Source organism: Calliphora vicina, chromosome 3, assembly GCF_958450345.1.
Source record: "Calliphora vicina chromosome 3, idCalVici1.1, whole genome shotgun sequence".
Lineage (NCBI taxonomy): Eukaryota > Metazoa > Arthropoda > Insecta > Diptera > Calliphoridae > Calliphora > Calliphora vicina.
In genome coordinates, this window is record NC_088782.1 from 74,018,617 (window position 1) to 74,037,824 (window position 19,208).

At 30.6% G+C, this 19,208-nt stretch overlaps 1 protein-coding gene across 1 annotated transcript in view; it reads right to left on the reverse strand.

The window, feature by feature from the left end:
* Positions 1–14,937, reverse strand: part of LOC135955529 (putative nuclease HARBI1) — a 36,458-nt gene extending 21,521 nt beyond the window's left edge. Inside the window, exon 1 of the mRNA XM_065505878.1 lies at positions 14,806–14,937. Coding sequence (XP_065361950.1) covers positions 14,806–14,937 — 132 coding nt within the window. The remainder of the gene's footprint in view (positions 1–14,805) is intronic.
* Between the last annotated feature and the right edge of the window lie 4,271 nt (positions 14,938–19,208).

Here is a 19,208-nt window from a genome sequence, read left to right on the forward strand (position 1 = left end):
AAGTTTATAATCATGTTGAATTCTCATAGGAGTATATAATTATAAATATTCCGACTTCCCTAATATTTGCGATCACCGTGAAAGTTATTTAAGCTTTCATAAAATTGCCAATTATTCTTATTAGAATATTAATTCAAGTTAAAGAAAACGTAAATATAAATACTATTTTTCTATATATCGATACTTATCTATTTTTATTTTGAGTTGTTATGACTGGTGACTTTAATGTAGATGAAGATAGATTTGTTTGCTGGTAAATTTGAAGTGTTGCTGGTAAACGTTATTGTTGTGGTATGTAAAGTTGATATTGGTAAATTTTGATCTCGTATGTAAAGTTGTTGCTGATACACTTGATCAGCCCAATCAATGAATAAAAATTCCCCTTTTCTCATTTTTCCTATTCAAATTCAATGGGAAAAAACTCCCGGAAATAAACTCCCGCGGAATTTTTTATTCATAATTGGGCTGGATGTTTTTGTAGTTAATGTTGTTATTGTAAATTTGAAAGTCATAAATTTAATTCTGCTTCAAATTGCTTTGATGTTGTCGGTACAGTCGATGTTCTAAATTTGATGTTTTAATTGACGTATGTAGTTGCCGGTAAATGTTGTAATTACTGGTAATTTGTTTTTCCTGGTTATATTAACCCAGATATGCCGACTGTACTACATGTAGTTCTTGTTTACAGGATACGTCACGTTTATTAAAATATCATTTTTTTTGTTCACATACTTAGTACTCACCAATACCTCATGGGAGATTGTGTGATCGCATTATTTTTTGCTACTATTTTTGAGTTATTGAATTTTTAATTTGTGATATTTTCATAATGCTCATATTCAGTGATTATGGACATATCTCGTTTGTACGGAAAGTAACATTTTGTACATTTACAAGTGAATAAATACTAATTTATATTTATGAAGAGTAGCTTGATTGTTATATGCATGAATGTTTCATTATCGCGTTTTAGTTTTGTTGTTGTGACCCCAATGTCCTATATATAGGACGACTTAAAAAACCACTTTTTTCAATAAATTTTTAAAAAAACAATAATTGCACTGTTTTTTATTTCTCATTTGCTTCCAAAATAATATAAAAGTAATTTTAAAATGATCCAGCTCAAGCAATCAGCATATCTGTGTTAAAATTGGCCATACTTGCAAACCGGAACTTTTGGAAATGGAAATTAATTTCAATATTTTCTTTAATGCAAGATCTGAGAGTTTATTTTACGCTTCTTCCGTCTTTAGGCAAATTTGAAAGAACATTTCTGATTATTTTTAAAATAACAAAATTTTTATGTTATACGAGATTTGACAGAACATTCCGTTATTTGTTCACGTATTGTAAAATGTTTATTTGCACTTTCCTCACTATTGATGCTTTTTGAATCTAAATAACTATCCGAGAAATTCTTCTCAATCTTTTCTTCTTCTATTGGAGTAGTTATATTGTCACATAATTTTAGAGATTCTCTAGTGGAATTGTTGGAAAACTCAGAATAATATTTGAAAAGTGCATCACTTTATTTTATTACCTGTATTCGTGACATTTTTCTTAAATATTTGTTAATAAATTAATCAAGTTCGTACATGCATTACCAGCTAAAATATATGGAAGCAGTTCAAGGTGAATGTAATGGAGGGAAGTAAACTTAAATACTCGTATATAATGAGGTTGTTCACCGTTTGTTGATCCCTCCTTTTCTTTCTTTATTTAAATACTAACTATCAGCCCAATTATGAATAAAAATTCCCCGGGAATTTTTCCTATTCAAATTCAATGGAAAAAACTCCCGGGGAATGTTTCCCGGTTGGCCAAGTCTTCAAGACATCATCGATGATGCGTACAGTACAATGTTAAATCATAAATCATTGGCGACAGCCGGAGCAAGTCACTGACGACTTTTTCGTACAAAGGGCACTTTTTTCGTGTCCGACAATATGAGCGACATTACAATGTATATTGTCGTTGACGATCAGATAAGTAACAATGTGGTTCAACTTGTCATCGACGAATATGTAAACGAATTTTTTTCAACCTCGTCATTGACGACTGATTAGCGACAGTATCCTTCCATAGTATCGTCGGTGACAGTATAGCGGAAACAACCATAACATGATCATCGACGACACATTTGACGACAAAATTCTCACCAAATGATTTCTTTATTATTTTAATTTTTCGTTCTAGAATTTGATCTATTTATGGTATTCTTGAAGCGATGCAACGATAAAGGATAAATAAATTTATTCATAAGTGGGCTGTATGTGTTTTTTGGGTGCCCCGATAAATTAGTCGATAGTGTGCTGGACTATTAATCTTGCGGTTGCGGGTTCGATTCCTGTCAGAGAATGGGTGTACCTGCAGACAAGCAAATCGCTTCGCAGTTTGTGTTTGTTTTTTTTTTTTTTTAAAATATATACACACACACACTTAAATTACACTTTATAATGTACAAGAATGCATGCCATATTCATTTGAGTAGATTGTTTTTAACGGTCAAAGCTCTAGAATACTCGAATTATAGAGCTGTCAATGTTAATGTTAGCAGCTTAAACATTTGGCGATGCCATACAAACAATTCTTAAATTCCCTGTGCTGTCCAACCTTTTAGTAATTATGGAATGTTCAAACGTAAACTGTCAAATTAGTGGATATGATCGTATGGTATCCTAGGTGCTATCACTTGAGGTGTTGTGGCCTAAAATCACGTGATGCTGATGCTTTAGCTGTCCCTCAAAAATCCCTGGACTAGACTTGTCCTAATTGCAAAAATATTAATGCAGAATTTTATAATCTTTTTTAAAGTTCCAAAGATGAATTAACAAGATCAATAAGGAATTTATGTTGCTGCAGAAATTTACCCCCCTTCTCCTATGGAATCTACACCTATGAATTCGATGGCTATTACTACATAAGACCTACCTTGACCTATGGATCTCTTGTTTGATGAAGAGCGGTGGGCAATAAAAAACACAAACGGGCTAACGAATTTTCTCTCAGACTACTCGATACCTGCAACAAGATACGTTTTCCAAGCAGTTTTGATTGATGAACTGGCCGTGATAGGGCCGGATCTGAGGTGGTCTAATATCACGACTTGTAGAATATCCTGAATATTCTGGCCCTCGATGACAAATGATACGACCAGGACTATTTTGAACCTTGGTAGAAATTCGATCAGTCTTCTTATAATTACTGGGTACTGTATGATTAGACACATGTCGTAACGGGTATGTGGAACTACAGGAATCACAAAGTCATCCAAATTAGGGAGGCCGATGAAAATTTTCTAAGGGTATCACAATGAGCCACAAGGTTAGTTGAAAAAACTATATGACTGAAAAACGGTTAGCACCACTGCACGGTGGTCAATTTGGTATTTGTATTAAGAATAACATAACCAACCGATCGATAAATATTTCGATGTTCAAGTACAGGTTTTGGTCAAAAAAGCATGGACGTTCTAAAAGTATCAAAAAATTGCATGTAAGCGGCTGAAATTTATTCCAAAAATAAAGAATAAAATATGAGATCGAAAAAAATCGGTCATTCAAATTTCGGATTACATATACAGGGTTTGTCCAAACAATCATGGACGTTTTAAAAGCATCGAAAAAATTAGGTTATTCATGTAAATGCCTGAAATTTAGTTAAAAAATGAAGAGTAGCATAAGTGATTGAAAACAAGTAAGAGAGCTATATTCGGCTGTGCCGAATCTTATATACCCTTCACCAAATTATACTTCAAAATAAAAATTTTAAATATTTTTAAATAAACAAAATTTTTTTTTTTTCCAAGTTGCTTTTTTTAATTTTTGTAAAAAAAAATTTTTCGAATTGTTTTTTTAATTTTAAATTTTATTTAATATTTAACGAAAAAAAAACTTTTAGTTTTTTTTTTTAGCTCAAACAAAAACTTGGGTCTTTCTTTTTAGCAAAAAAAAATTAAACAAGTAAGAGTGCTATATTCGGCTATGCCGAATCTTATATACCCTTCACCTTTGTTGTGGATGCATTATTATTTTTTATAATTAGTATATATGTATGTATGTACATTGCCCACTTTCAGCGTACAGCATCCTAAATTTATCAAGAACACAAAAAACAACAACAACGCCAAACGAAACAAAACACCAAAAGAAAAAACAAAATACGCAAGCCAATGAAACCAACACACGTCCAAACATACGTTTAATTGTATAAAAAACAACAACGCCAAAAGAAACAAAACACACATACGATTTGTTGCTTTTTTGTCAAAAAAACCAACACACAACCAAACAAACGTTTAGTTGTATAAAAAACAACAACAACGCCAAAAGAAACAAAACACACAAAAAAACAAAATACGCAAAGCATGCACAACCAAGCATACGTTTTGTTGCTTTTTTGTAAAAAAAACCAACACACAACCAAACAAACGTTTAGTTGTATAAAAAACAACAACAATGCCAAAAGAAACAAAACACAAAAAAAAACAAAATACACAAAACTTGCACATCCACACATACGTTTTGTTGTTTTTTTGTCAAAGCATGCAATACATTGTGTTTTTTGATGAAATTTTCAGAGGTTGTCTCGGATTTTTGCTCATATCTCCGTTATTTATGGACGGATTTTGCTGATTTTAAATAGCAAAATTCTCGAAAGTATGTCTGACAGAATTGTTGAAGATTTGGATCCCGGAGATATCTGGGGCCTTCAGATAATTGATTTCAACAGACAGACAGACAGACAGACAGACAGACAGACAGACGGACAGACAGACAGACGGACATGGCTTAATCGACTCCGCTATCTATAAGGATCCAGAATATATATACTTTATAGGGTCGGAAATGAAAAATGTAGAAATTACAAACGGAATGACAAACTTATATATACCCTTCTCACGAAGCTGAAGGGTATAAAAATGGTAGTACAAATTTCGGAATACATATACAGGTTTGGCCAAACAATCATGGACGTTTTGAAATTATCGAAAAAGTTAGGTTATTCATGTAAAATTTTAAATTTGCTGTACATTTAAGAAAAACACACTTGATCCATCGCAAAAAATATTATAAATTGTATATAGGAGTTGGCCAAATAAACATTGACGTTATAAAAGTATCGAAAAAAACCTTTGACTTTACAACTCTATAAATAACCATATAGTTACTTTATAGCCAAAATAATTATGATACTGAAGTGTTAAGAAAAATTTACCATCAAAATTTTATAAAAATTAAAAAAAAAAAAAACATTTTTGGCCGGAATTTACCACCGTGCACTGGATTATTAAAAAATTCGTGCACAGTTTATTTATTAAATCAAATAAGATCCTATGAAAAATATTCGCATAATCTGACATATGACACTAAACGATTCTTATATAAAATATGTTGTGTTTTTTTTTTTATTCAATTTGTGTTTACAGCATAATTCGTAATAATAATATACAACATCAACAAAACTGGTATCGTATTTCGTAATGTTGTTTATTTATCTAATGATAAAATCTGTATCATTGAGACTGAGTATCAGAAACATTTCATGGACACTATGGAAGAGTAGTATTTGATATAAATTTTTATTGCATACTTACACAAAAAATGATAAAACAAAACAAAAAAAAGAAAGCTAGCTGTAAAAAATGTAATTACTTTTTGTGTTGGACTTCAAAGAACTTATTTATTAGTATGTAATATTGCCATAGAAACAAAGAGATGCTTTTACGAGTAGATATGTTGTTTGGTTTCCAGTAATGATTGTATAATATAACCATATGTAGGTATGTAGTAATATTGACTATGAACATACAATAATGATTTAGCTTCCATAATGTGAGCCATAGGTTCTAACCTTGTTTATACAGTTTCACATACCGAGAATTGTATGTGATAATATATGAACATGCTCGGCAACAAAAAAAATGATTTTCAAACATCAAGGACGTATTAACGACTTATAAATTTTTTCCGAATAATATTTTACAATGCAAGCACTATTGCCAGATAATTTTGGTATAATATCGTCAAAATATTTTAAAAAATAAAAATAGTTAAAAATGTGGGATTTTTTTAAGTGTTTAGCTTTTATTTTAAAACATTTGTACAATATAAATTTATTCAAAGTATTGATAACTATTTCCATATGTCAGGCAACCTATGGATTCCGATCAATAATAACTACTCATCTTTTGAGGCCAAGAACGAATCAATCCAATATCGGATACTCTGTTATAAAGTGACGCGTATCTCAGAGAGAGTGTTCGGCATCGATCAAAACAAATAGTAGTCGAATGGTGCACGGACTGGACTAAATTCCCAACCACTTCATTCTAAATGCTTTTTAACAGGTATTGTAACATGTGGCCGAGCGTTGTCATTATGGAATATTGCGGTTTCATGTCTGGCCGCATATTCTGGGCTCGCTTCAAACGAATCAGTTGCGTTTGCCTTTCGGTACCAGCAAATACAAAGAATTACCTCAGCGCCATCGATATTTGACTTTAGTGTCGATGCGACTGGTTGGCCGAGCCTCCAAGTTCCATTTTTCATCGCAACTCGGTACAAAAATTCATTATATGAAAACCTTAAAACTAAAGTTTCGTGTTCGGTTTTAATTAAAACCGAAACCGCGGTTTTTCAAGGCCTAAAACCGAAACCGACAATTATTCTTCGGTTTTTATTCTTAATCTATTTTCAGTAGAAAAATTAAAAATTTAGAAATGAAAAACAAACTTTTTCATCCAAGTATTTTATTTAATTAAAAAAAATATCCAATAAAAGTATGGAGTACTTACTGGCTGGCCCGGTGCGCTTCGACACCTCAGTTATAAGAAAGAAATAGTACTATTAAGTATCCCTTTGTGAATTAATAATAATTCAGGATAACATGCCTCTAGTTTCGTTTATTGGTTCATTGTAATGTGGATTCTACCTCATTCGAAACGTATTATTTGAATTAAAAAAGTATCATAAAGACCTACTGAATAAAATAGAGTGTGTGTGAGCTTTGTTGTTGGATGAGTTATAGCTGCCTATCATATATGGACAAAGCTTTTGTATATAGTTTATAATTGCTCAAGCAATGATCAATTATAAAATATTTGTATGTAATGAGAACAAATAATAAGGTTTAGTTTTGAGAAATAAAAAGGGATTTTATTAAATATAATGAAGCTCACCTTATGGGAATTCAAAAAAAAAGTGATTTATTTTTTCATTATTAACTTGCCACGAAGGCTTAAACAATATTCGAAGTTAAAGTTAAAAAAAAATGACAATTCTATCTGTTAACTTTATCCGTACTTAACATATATAGGGTTTCTTAAGATATATAACAATTCATATGTGTATGATTTAATTTAATTCAAATATAATTTCAAATATGATTTAAACACCTACATTTTGTATTCTCACTCATCATCATGAATTCCTAATTTCATATTTCTGGGCCCATTATTATTGAAAATGTGAAAGAAATGTACCATTAAAGTCAACTTTTGCGAATTCTAACTCATTCAGAATTTAATATATTAAAAAAGTACCATTAAAAGAAAATGTACCAATTTTCCTTTATCTTCTTGAATTTTAAATTTATTAGCTTTTCTGATTTTGTTTCTATAACACTTGATATTTAATAAATTATCTCAAAACCGATGGGTTTTCAATTTTTTAAAACCGAAACCTCGGTTTTGAAATTCTATGGTTTTTTGAAAACTCTACTTAAAACATAAACTTTTCATAATACATATATATAGTCATTTTAAGAAAAAATAAAAAATATTTTTTCTGATTTTGACCCATTACACGGTGGTCAATTCCGGCCAAAAATCCATAACTTCTTTATTTCTTCATAAAAATTTTTGAAATTTGGTATTTGTATTAAGATTAACATAACCGATCGATCGCTAAATATTTTGATGTTCAAATACAGGGTTTGGCCAAAAAACATGGGCGTTCTAAAAGTATCACACAAATTGCATGTAAGTGGCTGAAATTTAGTCCAAAAATAAAGAATAAAATATGTGAACAAATTAGGTTATTCATGTAAATGCCTGAAATTTAGTCCAAAAATTTAGTCCAGATATAGGTTAAAAATAGAGGCTGTATGAATCGTGTATGTAAGTTATATGGGGGCTTCGGAAATTTGATTTCAACATACAGAAATACATACGGACATGGCTTAATCAACTTCGCTATCTATAAGGTTCCAAATATATACTTTATATGGTCGCAAAATTATATTGTGGAAATTACAAACGGAATGACAAACTTATATATAGGGTATAAAAAAAGAATTGAAGAAACTTGCCAGTACAAGCAAGCGTGTACCCCTCTTCTTTCTTATTGCCTCTATCTCCTATAAACTTAGACTTGCGGCAAGAAAACTTGCCCTGTGTAAAAGCAGACAAAGGACCGACGTGAGTCGTACTGTATAATCTGGAATAAAGAGAAACAAGTTGTTTATTATTATTTAATTGTTTGAATTATTAATTATTGTAAATAAAAACAATAAAAACTTACTAGTTTAAAAATATAATATTTTCTTTGGTAACACTCTAACGATTTAACTTCGATAACTAAATAATTATGTTTATATTCAATGCAAAAAGCGTGATAATGCGAATCAAATCCGTGGGTTAAAAGTCTTTGAACACAATGGTTATACGTTTTGTCAATACAATACAATAAATTTAGTTTAAGTCCAAATAATGATATATCATCTTCATACATTCCTACGTGAACAACCATTCTCGGTTTAAAAACCATATATTCATATTAGAGCAAGCACGGATCTGAAAAGTTTTAATATAAAAATGAAAAAAAGAAAAATGTAACATATTTTTACTTTTTTATAAAAATGTTTGACCTATATTAGAGATATGATATAATATGTACTAGTAATTCAATATTTTTCTAAACAATTATTTGATATCTTTTAAGGCCCTTTCTCAATTTTAGATTCTACTATATTGTTTTTAAAATATTAATTTGGTTGTTAGAGCTTTTACTAATATTTTTTTTTAAATTATGTGTATTGATTCAAATCTCATAGCAAGGTGTAGCATATTATGAAGTTTTGGTTTCCAGTTTGATTTTGACAGTTTAAGATACAAGTTATTGTGTTCAATAGCTAATACTTGCAGGTGCTCTACACCATTTTAAATTGAATCAGATTCATAAACTATATACTCAATTTGTCTCAAAATTAGGTATAAGGATCATTATTCACAGTTAGGAATTAAGTCATGTTTTTAAATTAATGTAATAAACATTGTACTTTTGTAAACACATTTTCTCCAGCGTCTAAAATTTGTATATGGGTTTTTGACTAAAAATCTATGAAATCCAAAATGTTTGCAATATTCAACTTTAAATTTAAAAAGTTGTGAAATATGAGAACACATAAACATATTATATTCAATAAAATGTTTGCTCGTTAACATATCGCAATGAAATTGTTTCCTTTGGTACACTCTATGTAAATGTTAAATCATAGAGAATACACCTAGAGCGGAAACTCTGCTGTCAAAGACCAACCCAATTGTCAGAAACCTAAGTGGTGAGAATGTATTAGTAGAAAAAACTGTGTGAAAGCAAAAACATGAAACTATGTTTCTCTATGGGTTAAATACTATACAATTTATGAAAAGCAGATCCCGAAATTCCCAAAAAACGAACAGAAAATCCCAATGTTCGCATTTTTTGGAATTTCTCCAATAAAGTCGACATAATAATATGAAAGATTTGGAATACATCATAGTTGCCCATTTTGGAATCCCAGCTTTGAGATAAAAAAATATGTAGGTCCTAGAGGTCCCTATTAGCATATTGTTGTTCTTTTTTAAAGTTATTCTTGTTGAGATACTTTTAAAAATAATATAAAAGCTTTAGAAGTTCCCTACGAAGCTTTTTTCCAGGAATCAAATAGCGGTTTCCGAATTTTTAAATAAAATTTTTTTTATTTTTGGATTCGTAAAACGTTTTACCCTTTAAAAACGATGGTGTTGAACCTTAATAGTTTTTAAGGTTTCCTTTTAAGCAAATTTAAATTCAAATAATTTATGAATTTGAAATGGTGGGCAAATTAAAAAACTTTTTATGCGAAGAAACTGGTAAGTAAAACGACCGTATTGTTTGGTATATAAATGCAAACTGTAACTATTTACTGTTTTCATTTAAATTGCATTTATTTTTCTTTTCAGCAAAACACTTATTTTTTACATTTTATAAATTTAATATTGCCAGTTTTTTTTAAGTTTAGTTTTAATCTATCTATACAGTCAGCGTCGAAAGAAAGTGTACAACTTGTTTTTACATTTAAAACATTTTATTTACATATTAAAAAACTATTTTTTCTCCAGTTCTAGTATATTTAACAAAACATTTAATTGTTCTCTTGCAATATATAAACAAAAAACTAAACTAGTTCAACTGCAACAAAAACAGTAACAACAAAACCAAAAATACTCCATTTTTAACGCGTCAAAAGAAAGTGTACAGTTTAGGGAAATTAGAAGAAAAAACGTGTTTAGTATTTTATTTGACATATTTTGGGTTTTAAAACAGTATCAAGCCTCCTTGGCATTGTTTCTACTAATTTTGATGTCACCTATGTTGGGATTTTGAACCACTCTTCCTGCAGGATTTCGTGTAGAGAGTCATTGCTGGTAATATTTCATTTTCTGATCTGTCTGTCAAAATGCTCCCACAGATGTTCAATGGGATTAATGTTCGGTGACTGTGGGAGGTGCTCCAGTTGTTTCGGTGTTTGATACAACAACCATTCTTTAACAAGTTAAGAAGTATGCTTCGGATCGTTGTCCTGTTGGAAGATCCAGATTCGGTCTAGATTTAATCTGTGAATACTTTCTTCACTGCTCTCACAATCGATCGTATTTCAAGGTTGTTAAGGCGTTTTGGTGTTCCGGCACGTTGCTGATCTTCTAAAATTCTAAATTTTTTTGTTTGTCTATAATTTTTTTTACAGTATTATGGCTTCTTCCTATTATAGAGGAGATTTCACGTGACGATTTGCCTTCATTTTTAAATTTTATGACTTACTTTCTTGTTTCAATTGCAGTTTGTTTTCCCATTTTGGTTTTTAATTTCTCGCGATCAAATAAGAAAAGCTACTATCTTAAAATCTCATGAGACTAGCAGCAAGATCCACAAAATATTATAATCTAGGCAAAAATAAAGAATAACAATATATTTTTGTATGTAGCTAGAAAAATCTTATTGCAATTCTAAATGTGTACACTTTTTTCTGACGCGTTAAAAATGGAGTATTTTTGGTTTTGTTGTTACTGTTTTTGTTGCAGTTGAAATAGATTAGTTTTTTGTTTATATATTGCAAGAGAACAATTAAATGTTTTGTTAAATATACTAGAACTGGAGAAAAAATTGTTTTTTAATATGTAAATAAAATGTTTTAAATGTAAAAACAAGTTGTACACTTTCTTTAGACGCTGACTGTATATGTATATAAAAATGAAATGGTCCATGTATGTAATGTCATTACGTGAGAACGGCTAAAGCGATTTGGCTGATTTTTTTTTATTCGATTCGAAAATTTCAGGAGATGGTTTGCAAAAAAAAATTCAAAAATTACGGCTATACCCGGCTTTTTTGAGTCCAGTCAACTGTAATAAAAAAGCCCCTAAAGTATGCAGTACAAATTTAGATATTTTATTTGCATATAAATAAATATGTGAATTTTGATACATCTTATTCTATATATATATATATAAAAATGAAATGGCATCACGTGATTCAAAATTTTCTGGAGATGGGTTGTAAATTCCTGGTAAAACTCGGAAAATTTAAGTTTTTAATATATTGCCTCATTTTCACTTCTCATTTTTCTTAACAAGTAAGAGAGCTTTATTCGACTGTGCCGAATCTTAGATATCATCACCAAATTATACTTAAAAATAATATAATATTTTTAGCTTAACAAAATTTAAATTTTTTTTCAACATTTTTTTATAAAAAAGTTTTTTTTTAAATTTTTTCTTTTCGAAATTGTTTTTAATTTTTTTAAAAAAGCTTTTTTTTTAATTTTTAAAAATTTTTTTTTTTTGAAAAATTAATTTATGACGAAAAAAAATGTTAGATGAAAAGAAAATTCGGGTTAAAAAATATTTTTCCCGATTTTCACCCATTGTAGGTCCAACTTACTTATATACATCGTTGCAATGGACTTTAAAATATCTATCATTAGATATCCATATTTGATCAATTCACAAGGTCTCTTATCATGTCATAATGTCCTAATATTTCACAATGGTTTTTATTGCTTTTCAAGCAAAAAATGTTCTAAAATAATACTACTTTGTATGCTATGTTTATTGTGTTATCGTAACCAACCAGCAGAGTCCTGCGCCGAATGCCTAAATGTCGGTTAAGCCGAGCCGCCGAGTCGTGATATATTAGGACATTATGACAATATGACTAATAAGAGACCTTGTGAATTGACCAATTGTCTATATAATGACTTAGTAATCCAGATATAGATCAAAACTAGGCCAAAAATCGAGGTTTTCCCGGTTTTTTTTCTTATTTTCTCAGCCATTTGTTTGCCGATTTTGTCGATATTAAATAGCAACCGAGCCGGAAGAATTCCCGACATATTGAATGTAGAAATTACAAACTTATATACCCTTGTCACTCATGGCGAAGGGTATAAGACTAATTTTTTGAAGAAACTTTAAGAACTGACACCAAAGCCTCCTTTTCACTTCTCATTTTTAAGTTTGAGACAATTTTATAAAACCTCAAAGAACTAAATTTTACTGCCTCATTTTCACTTTTTGGAGAATCTTGAAGAGCTAACAACAACTTCCTCCTTTTCACTACTCAATTGTCTTACTTAACCTACGCCTAAACTTTTGAAAGTTCCTAGATAGTGATATGTGTGTTTGTTCTGTGATATAATTTAGTCGTGTACATATACATTAGAGTGACAATCAGTTGTATGGAAAAAAATGTTTGTTAAAATTTTGAAGAGTGCCGGGTGGAATATTGTGACACTAGGCCTAAATGTTAAGTGCTGAAAATTTGAGCCAAATCGGGCAACGATTTCTGGACGCGCATCGAGGTCAAAGTTCAGATATATGCAAAATTTTACTGTTAATATGGAATAAATAGGTGAAACTCGTTAACTTTCTTCATTGTTTTCTAGAAATATGTAGATTTATTTATATTAATGAATATTACATTAAAAAAAAATTTTTGGAAATTAACCCTGTATCTCTTTTGGGTCAAAATGACCCAAAAACTGTATTATCGCCAAAATTCGGAAAAAATGCAAATTTTTCAGTTTTTGTAAAAATTTTGCTACCAAAAAAAACACTTTTGGAATTGAATGCAAAAGAATCGAAATTTGTACGTAATTATCGTTGTAATGAGATATAAATGACAAAATTTGGTTAAAAAATGGTAAAGTTATTACAAATTCGCCAGACCATTAACGTGTCTCAGGCCACTTGAACAAGAAATTTAGGGAAAAAATAACATATTTCGAGAAAAATTAAAATAAAAGTTAATTTTTATTTAAAATATATCCGTATATACTTGTGTATGAGTTTTTGTCTTCGTAGGATACCGTTAACCTATTCGCAGGTATGGCCAAAAAAAATATTTTTTTAACGTGTTTCGAATCTCCATTTCCAAATTTTTAAAAATTTGGTTGAACAAATTTCAGAATTTTTCGATCATCACATTGGGATTTATTGAGATCATAATAGGGAATAAAAATATGAACAATTTATATCAATACCTCTTACAGTTTTTCCTTACCTGCGGTTTAAATTTTGCGATTTTCAAGAAAAACTAATTTTTTTCCATATTTTGGCGTATGAGCCCAATTTCCTTACTGTTACAAATTTTAAGTAAAACCTATTCATAATATTATGGTCCTGGTAATTTTAAATACGGTCTGAAAGTTTTACTAAAATCGGAAAACGTTAACCTTTAAATCGTGAAGGTCAAAGATCAAATTTTTCAATATTTGGAATTTCTAATGAAAAGATAGCGAAATGATATATATTTTGGGCCGATTTTAATGAAACTTGAGGAAGTCCAGAATTTAAAATAACAGCTCAAAAAATAATTTCGTTTAATCGCATGGATAATGGAACATCGCTGATTAATTTCATCATTGGAATTTCCAAGGAAATAAATTTATGGGTAGAATTCATCGGCGGTAACAATGCTCCTACACGATGATGCATTTGACCTTGGATCTATAAATTTAAAACTCTTAAAATCTAAAAGCTTTGAGTAATAATTTATGTTGGTGTGTTATGTATTTTGTGTTTTATTTTCGTGAATGTAATGTGTTTTGTATTTAAATATGAATATACCTTAAAAGTCGGATTAAAACCTCGCTCTTGTTTAATATTTGCCCCAAAAGACGTCATCTGAAACGAACTATTGTAATGTTGTATATTTTGCAAGAATTGCTTTGAGAGAGGGTCTTGGACAGAAAGCAATGATGCCAACGGCTCTGGTGGCGGTTGTAATTGTGGTAATTTGACTTTTCCACTTGCACAGCATAATCCTGGCAGTTCGCAACCAAACCTTAAGGCACAACAATACTGGCAAGCAATGCTCATTGTTCCAAAAACAACTGATCGGTCTGCCGCGTAATCAACTTCTGAGTCGTATCTGAAAGCTAAACGTTCACAGCAGTATTTGAATTCCTATTTCTCCGACGTTGTAAGTTATATCTCACGTTACCTTCGGAAGTGCGAGTGGAACTTGATTGCAACCTTTAGTCTGGAGTCATAGTTGCTCGTACCTGTGATAGTGTAACACGATTTGCGTCCAAACGTTGGGTACGCTCTTCTTCAGTCTGCCTGACTCTATGATTGTACAAACTTCTCGTAAGACGCGTACGGCGTCCTATATTGCGTTGTCTCCTTGGTGGCATTTCGTACTGAGCTAAACATATATATGATATCAAGAACCGTAATTGTTATTTTTGACCGGTCTATTATTTGTATGATACAAAATTTAGTCAACAGTTTTTGGGCAAAAATATTTCATAATTTGAGCGATATTTTTCGGACGAAGCAAAATTTACATTTTTAGGCCTCAAGTTTCATGAAAATCGGCCCAAAAATATGTAACATTTCGCTATCTTTTCATTAGAAATTCCAAATATTAAAAAATTTGACCTTTGACCTTCACGATTCAAAGGTTATCGTTTTCCGATTTTAGTAAAACTTTCAGAACATATTTAAAATTACAAGGACTATAATATTGTGAATAGGTTTTACTTAAAATTTATAACAGTAAGGAAATTGGACTCATTCGCCTAAATATGGACAAAAAATTAGTTTTTCTTGAAAAACGCAAAATTTAAATCGCAGGTACGGAAAAACTGTAAGAGGTATTGACATAATTTTTTCATAGTTTTATTCCCTATTTTGATGTCAATAAACCCCAATGTGATGATCGAAAAAATCTGAAATTTGTTTAACAAAATTTTTAAAAATTTGAAAATAGAGTTTTGAAACAGCCGTTAAAAAAAATTATTTTTTTTGGCCATACCTGCGAATAGGTTATCGGTATCCTACGAAGACAAAAACTCATATACAAGTAAATATGGACATATTTTAAGTAAAAATGAGATTTTATTTTAATTTTTCTCGAAATATCTAAATTTTTTTTCTAAATTTTTTGTTCAAGTGGTCTGAAACACGGTAATGGTCTGGCGAATTTGTAATAACTTTAACATTTTTTATTCAAATTTTGTCATTTATATCTCATTACAACGATAATTACGTACATATTTCGATTCTTTTGCATTCAATTGCAAAAGTATTTATTTAGTAGCAAATTTTTTTCAAAAACTGAAAAATTTGCATTTTTCTCTAATTTTGGCGATAATACAGTTTTTGGGTCATTTTGAACCAAAGGAGATACAGGGTTAATTTCCAAAACTTTTTTTTTAATGTAATATTCATTAATATAAATAAATCTACATATTTCTAGAAAACAATGCAGAAAGCTAACGAGTTTCACCTATTTATTCCATATTAACAGTACAATTTTGCATATATCTGAACTTTGACCTCGATGCGCGTCCAGAAATCGTTGCCCGATTTGGCTCAAATTTTCAGCACTTAACATTTAGGCCTAGTGTCACAATATTCCACCCGGCACTCTTTGAAATCTAAAAAAAAAAATCGGCTGTCACTCTAATATACATATGTAAATTACCAGTGTTTTCTAATTTTTTGTGTGATTTTATATAATTTTTGGTGAGTATAATTTTAAAATTAACAGTTTTTATAACAATGGCATATATTCAGAAATCATAACTAAAGTCGGAACTAGTAAAACAGAAACTAAAAAATAGTTCATAGATAGTTGTAGATCTTATTCACAATTCATAACAAGCTTAGTTACTGCTTTGGCATATAGAGAAAACAAAATATCGATAATATTTTGATCGATATATGTATACTGTAATTAATTATAAGGCTTATAAAGCTATTAAGAGACTATTTATACCCTACACCACCATAGTGGGTAGGGTATTATGCGTTTGTGCAGATGTTTGTAACGCCCAAAAATATTAGTCTAACACCCACCTTAAAGTATACCGATCGACTTAGAATCACTTTCTGAGTCGATTAAGCGATGCCCGTCCATCCGTCCGTCTGGTTGGCTGGCTGGCTGTTCATGTAAACCTTGTGCGCAGAGTACAGGTCGCAATTTTGAAGATATTTCGATGAAATTTGATACATATTATTTTTTCGGCTCAAGGACCAAGCCTATTGAAACTGGCTGAAATCGGTCCATTATTTCACCTAGCCCCCATACAAATGTCCTCCCGAAATTGGACTTTATCGGTCATAAATGTTTAATTTATATATGTATCTCCACAAATTCCGCTCCAAATAAGTTTTATATACACAAAATTCATGTCACCAAATTTTGTTACGATCGGTCCATATTTAGTCATAGCTCCCATATAGACCCGCTTCCGAAAATCACTTTAACGTGCATAAATCGCTTAAAAATGTTGGTAAACACACAAAATTCAACATAGTTAACTTTAATATACACATAAATCACACGACCTCATTTCATGGTGATCGGTCCATAATTGGTCATAGCCCCCATATAAGGCCCACTTCCGAAAATCACTCAAAAATATAAATTATTTAAACTTTAAAAGAAAAATTTTTTTTGCTCTTTTAATTAGTGTAGGGTATTATATGGTCGGGCTTGACCGACCATACTTTCTTACTTGTTTTGTTCTCTAAAAGTACATAAAAAATTTATAGTTATAGTTTGTATGTAAATCAATTAAAATAAGGGTATGTAGAATGAAATTTTTCAATAGAATGTTGTTGACAAAAAAAAACATATCTCCAGATTATTTTCTTTTTGTATACATGTATTAAAATGAAATCAATCAGCTGTTTTTTTGAATGTATTAGTAGTTGGCATTTAGTTACAACTTTACCCATGATTAAGTGCTAACTAATTGTGCTGAAATTAACCAATTGTGAATAACTTAAATAGGTACTTAAAAAAGTCTACACTTGGTGATCGTTTATGAATATGCGCCAATGTCATTATCTTTTTCTGATCAGAAAAAAGAAATGCACTTACACAGTTAGTTTTAAACAGTGGTTAAAATTGAACTTATATTCTTAACGGCCTAAAAATGTAAATTTTGCTTCGTCCGAAAAATATCGCTCAAATTATGAAATATTTTTGCCCAAAAACTGTTGACTAAATTTTGTATCATACAAATAATAGACCGGTCAAAAATAACAATTACGGTTCTTGATATCATATATATGTTTAGCTCAGTACGAAATGCCACCAAGGAGACAACGCAATATAGGACGCCGTACGCGTCTTACGAGAAGTTTGTACAATCATAGAGTCAGGCAGACTGAAGAAGAGCGTACCCAACGTTTGGACGCAAATCGTGTTACACTATCACAGGTACGAGCAACTATGACTCCAGACTAAAGGTTGCAATCAAGTTCCACTCGCACTTCCGAAGGTAACGTGAGATATAACTTACAACGTCGGAGAAATAGGAATTCAAATACTGCTGTGAACGTTTAGCTTTCAGATACGACTCAGAAGTTGATTACGCGGCAGACCGATCAGTTGTTTTTGGAACAATGAGCATTGCTTGCCAGTATTGTTGTGCCTTAAGGTTTGGTTGCGAACTGCCAGGATTATGCTGTGCAAGTGGAAAAGTCAAATTACCACAATTACAACCGCCACCAGAGCCGTTGGCATCATTGCTTTCTGTCCAAGACCCTCTCTCAAAGCAATTCTTGCAAAATATACAACATTACAATAGTTCGTTTCAGATGACGTCTTTTGGGGCAAATATTAAACAAGAGCGAGGTTTTAATCCGACTTTTAAGGTATATTCATATTTAAATACAAAACACATTACATTCACGAAAATAAAACACAAAATACATAACACACCAACATAAATTATTACTCAAAGCTTTTAGATTTTAAGAGTTTTAAATTTATAGATCCAAGGTCAAATGCATCATCGTGTAGGAGCATTGTTACCGCCGATGAATTCTACCCATAAATTTATTTCCTTGGAAATTCCAATGATGAAATTAATCAGCGATGTTCCATTATCCATGCGATTAAACGAAATTATTTTTTGAGCTGTTATTTTAAATTCTGGACTTCCTCAAGTTTCATTAAAATCGGCCCAAAATATATATCATTTCGCTATCTTTTCATTAGAAATTCCAAATATTGAAAAATTTGATCTTTGACCTTCACGATTTAAAGGTTAACGTTTTCCGATTTTAGTAAAACTTTCAGACCGTATTTAAAATTACCAGGACCATAATATTATGAATAGGTTTTACTTAAAATTTGTAACAGTAAGGAAATTGGGCTCATACGCCAAAATATGGAAAAAAATTAGTTTTTCTTGAAAATCGCAAAATTTAAACCGCAGGTAAGGAAAAACTGTAAGAGGTATTGATATAAATTGTTCATATTTTTATTCCCTATTATGATCTCAATAAATCCCAATGTGATGATCGAAAAATTCTGAAATTTGTTCAACCAAATTTTTAAAAATTTGGAAATGGAGATTCGAAACACGTTAAAAAAATATTTTTTTTGGCCATACCTGCGAATAGGTTAACGGTATCCTACGAAGACAAAAACTCATACACAAGT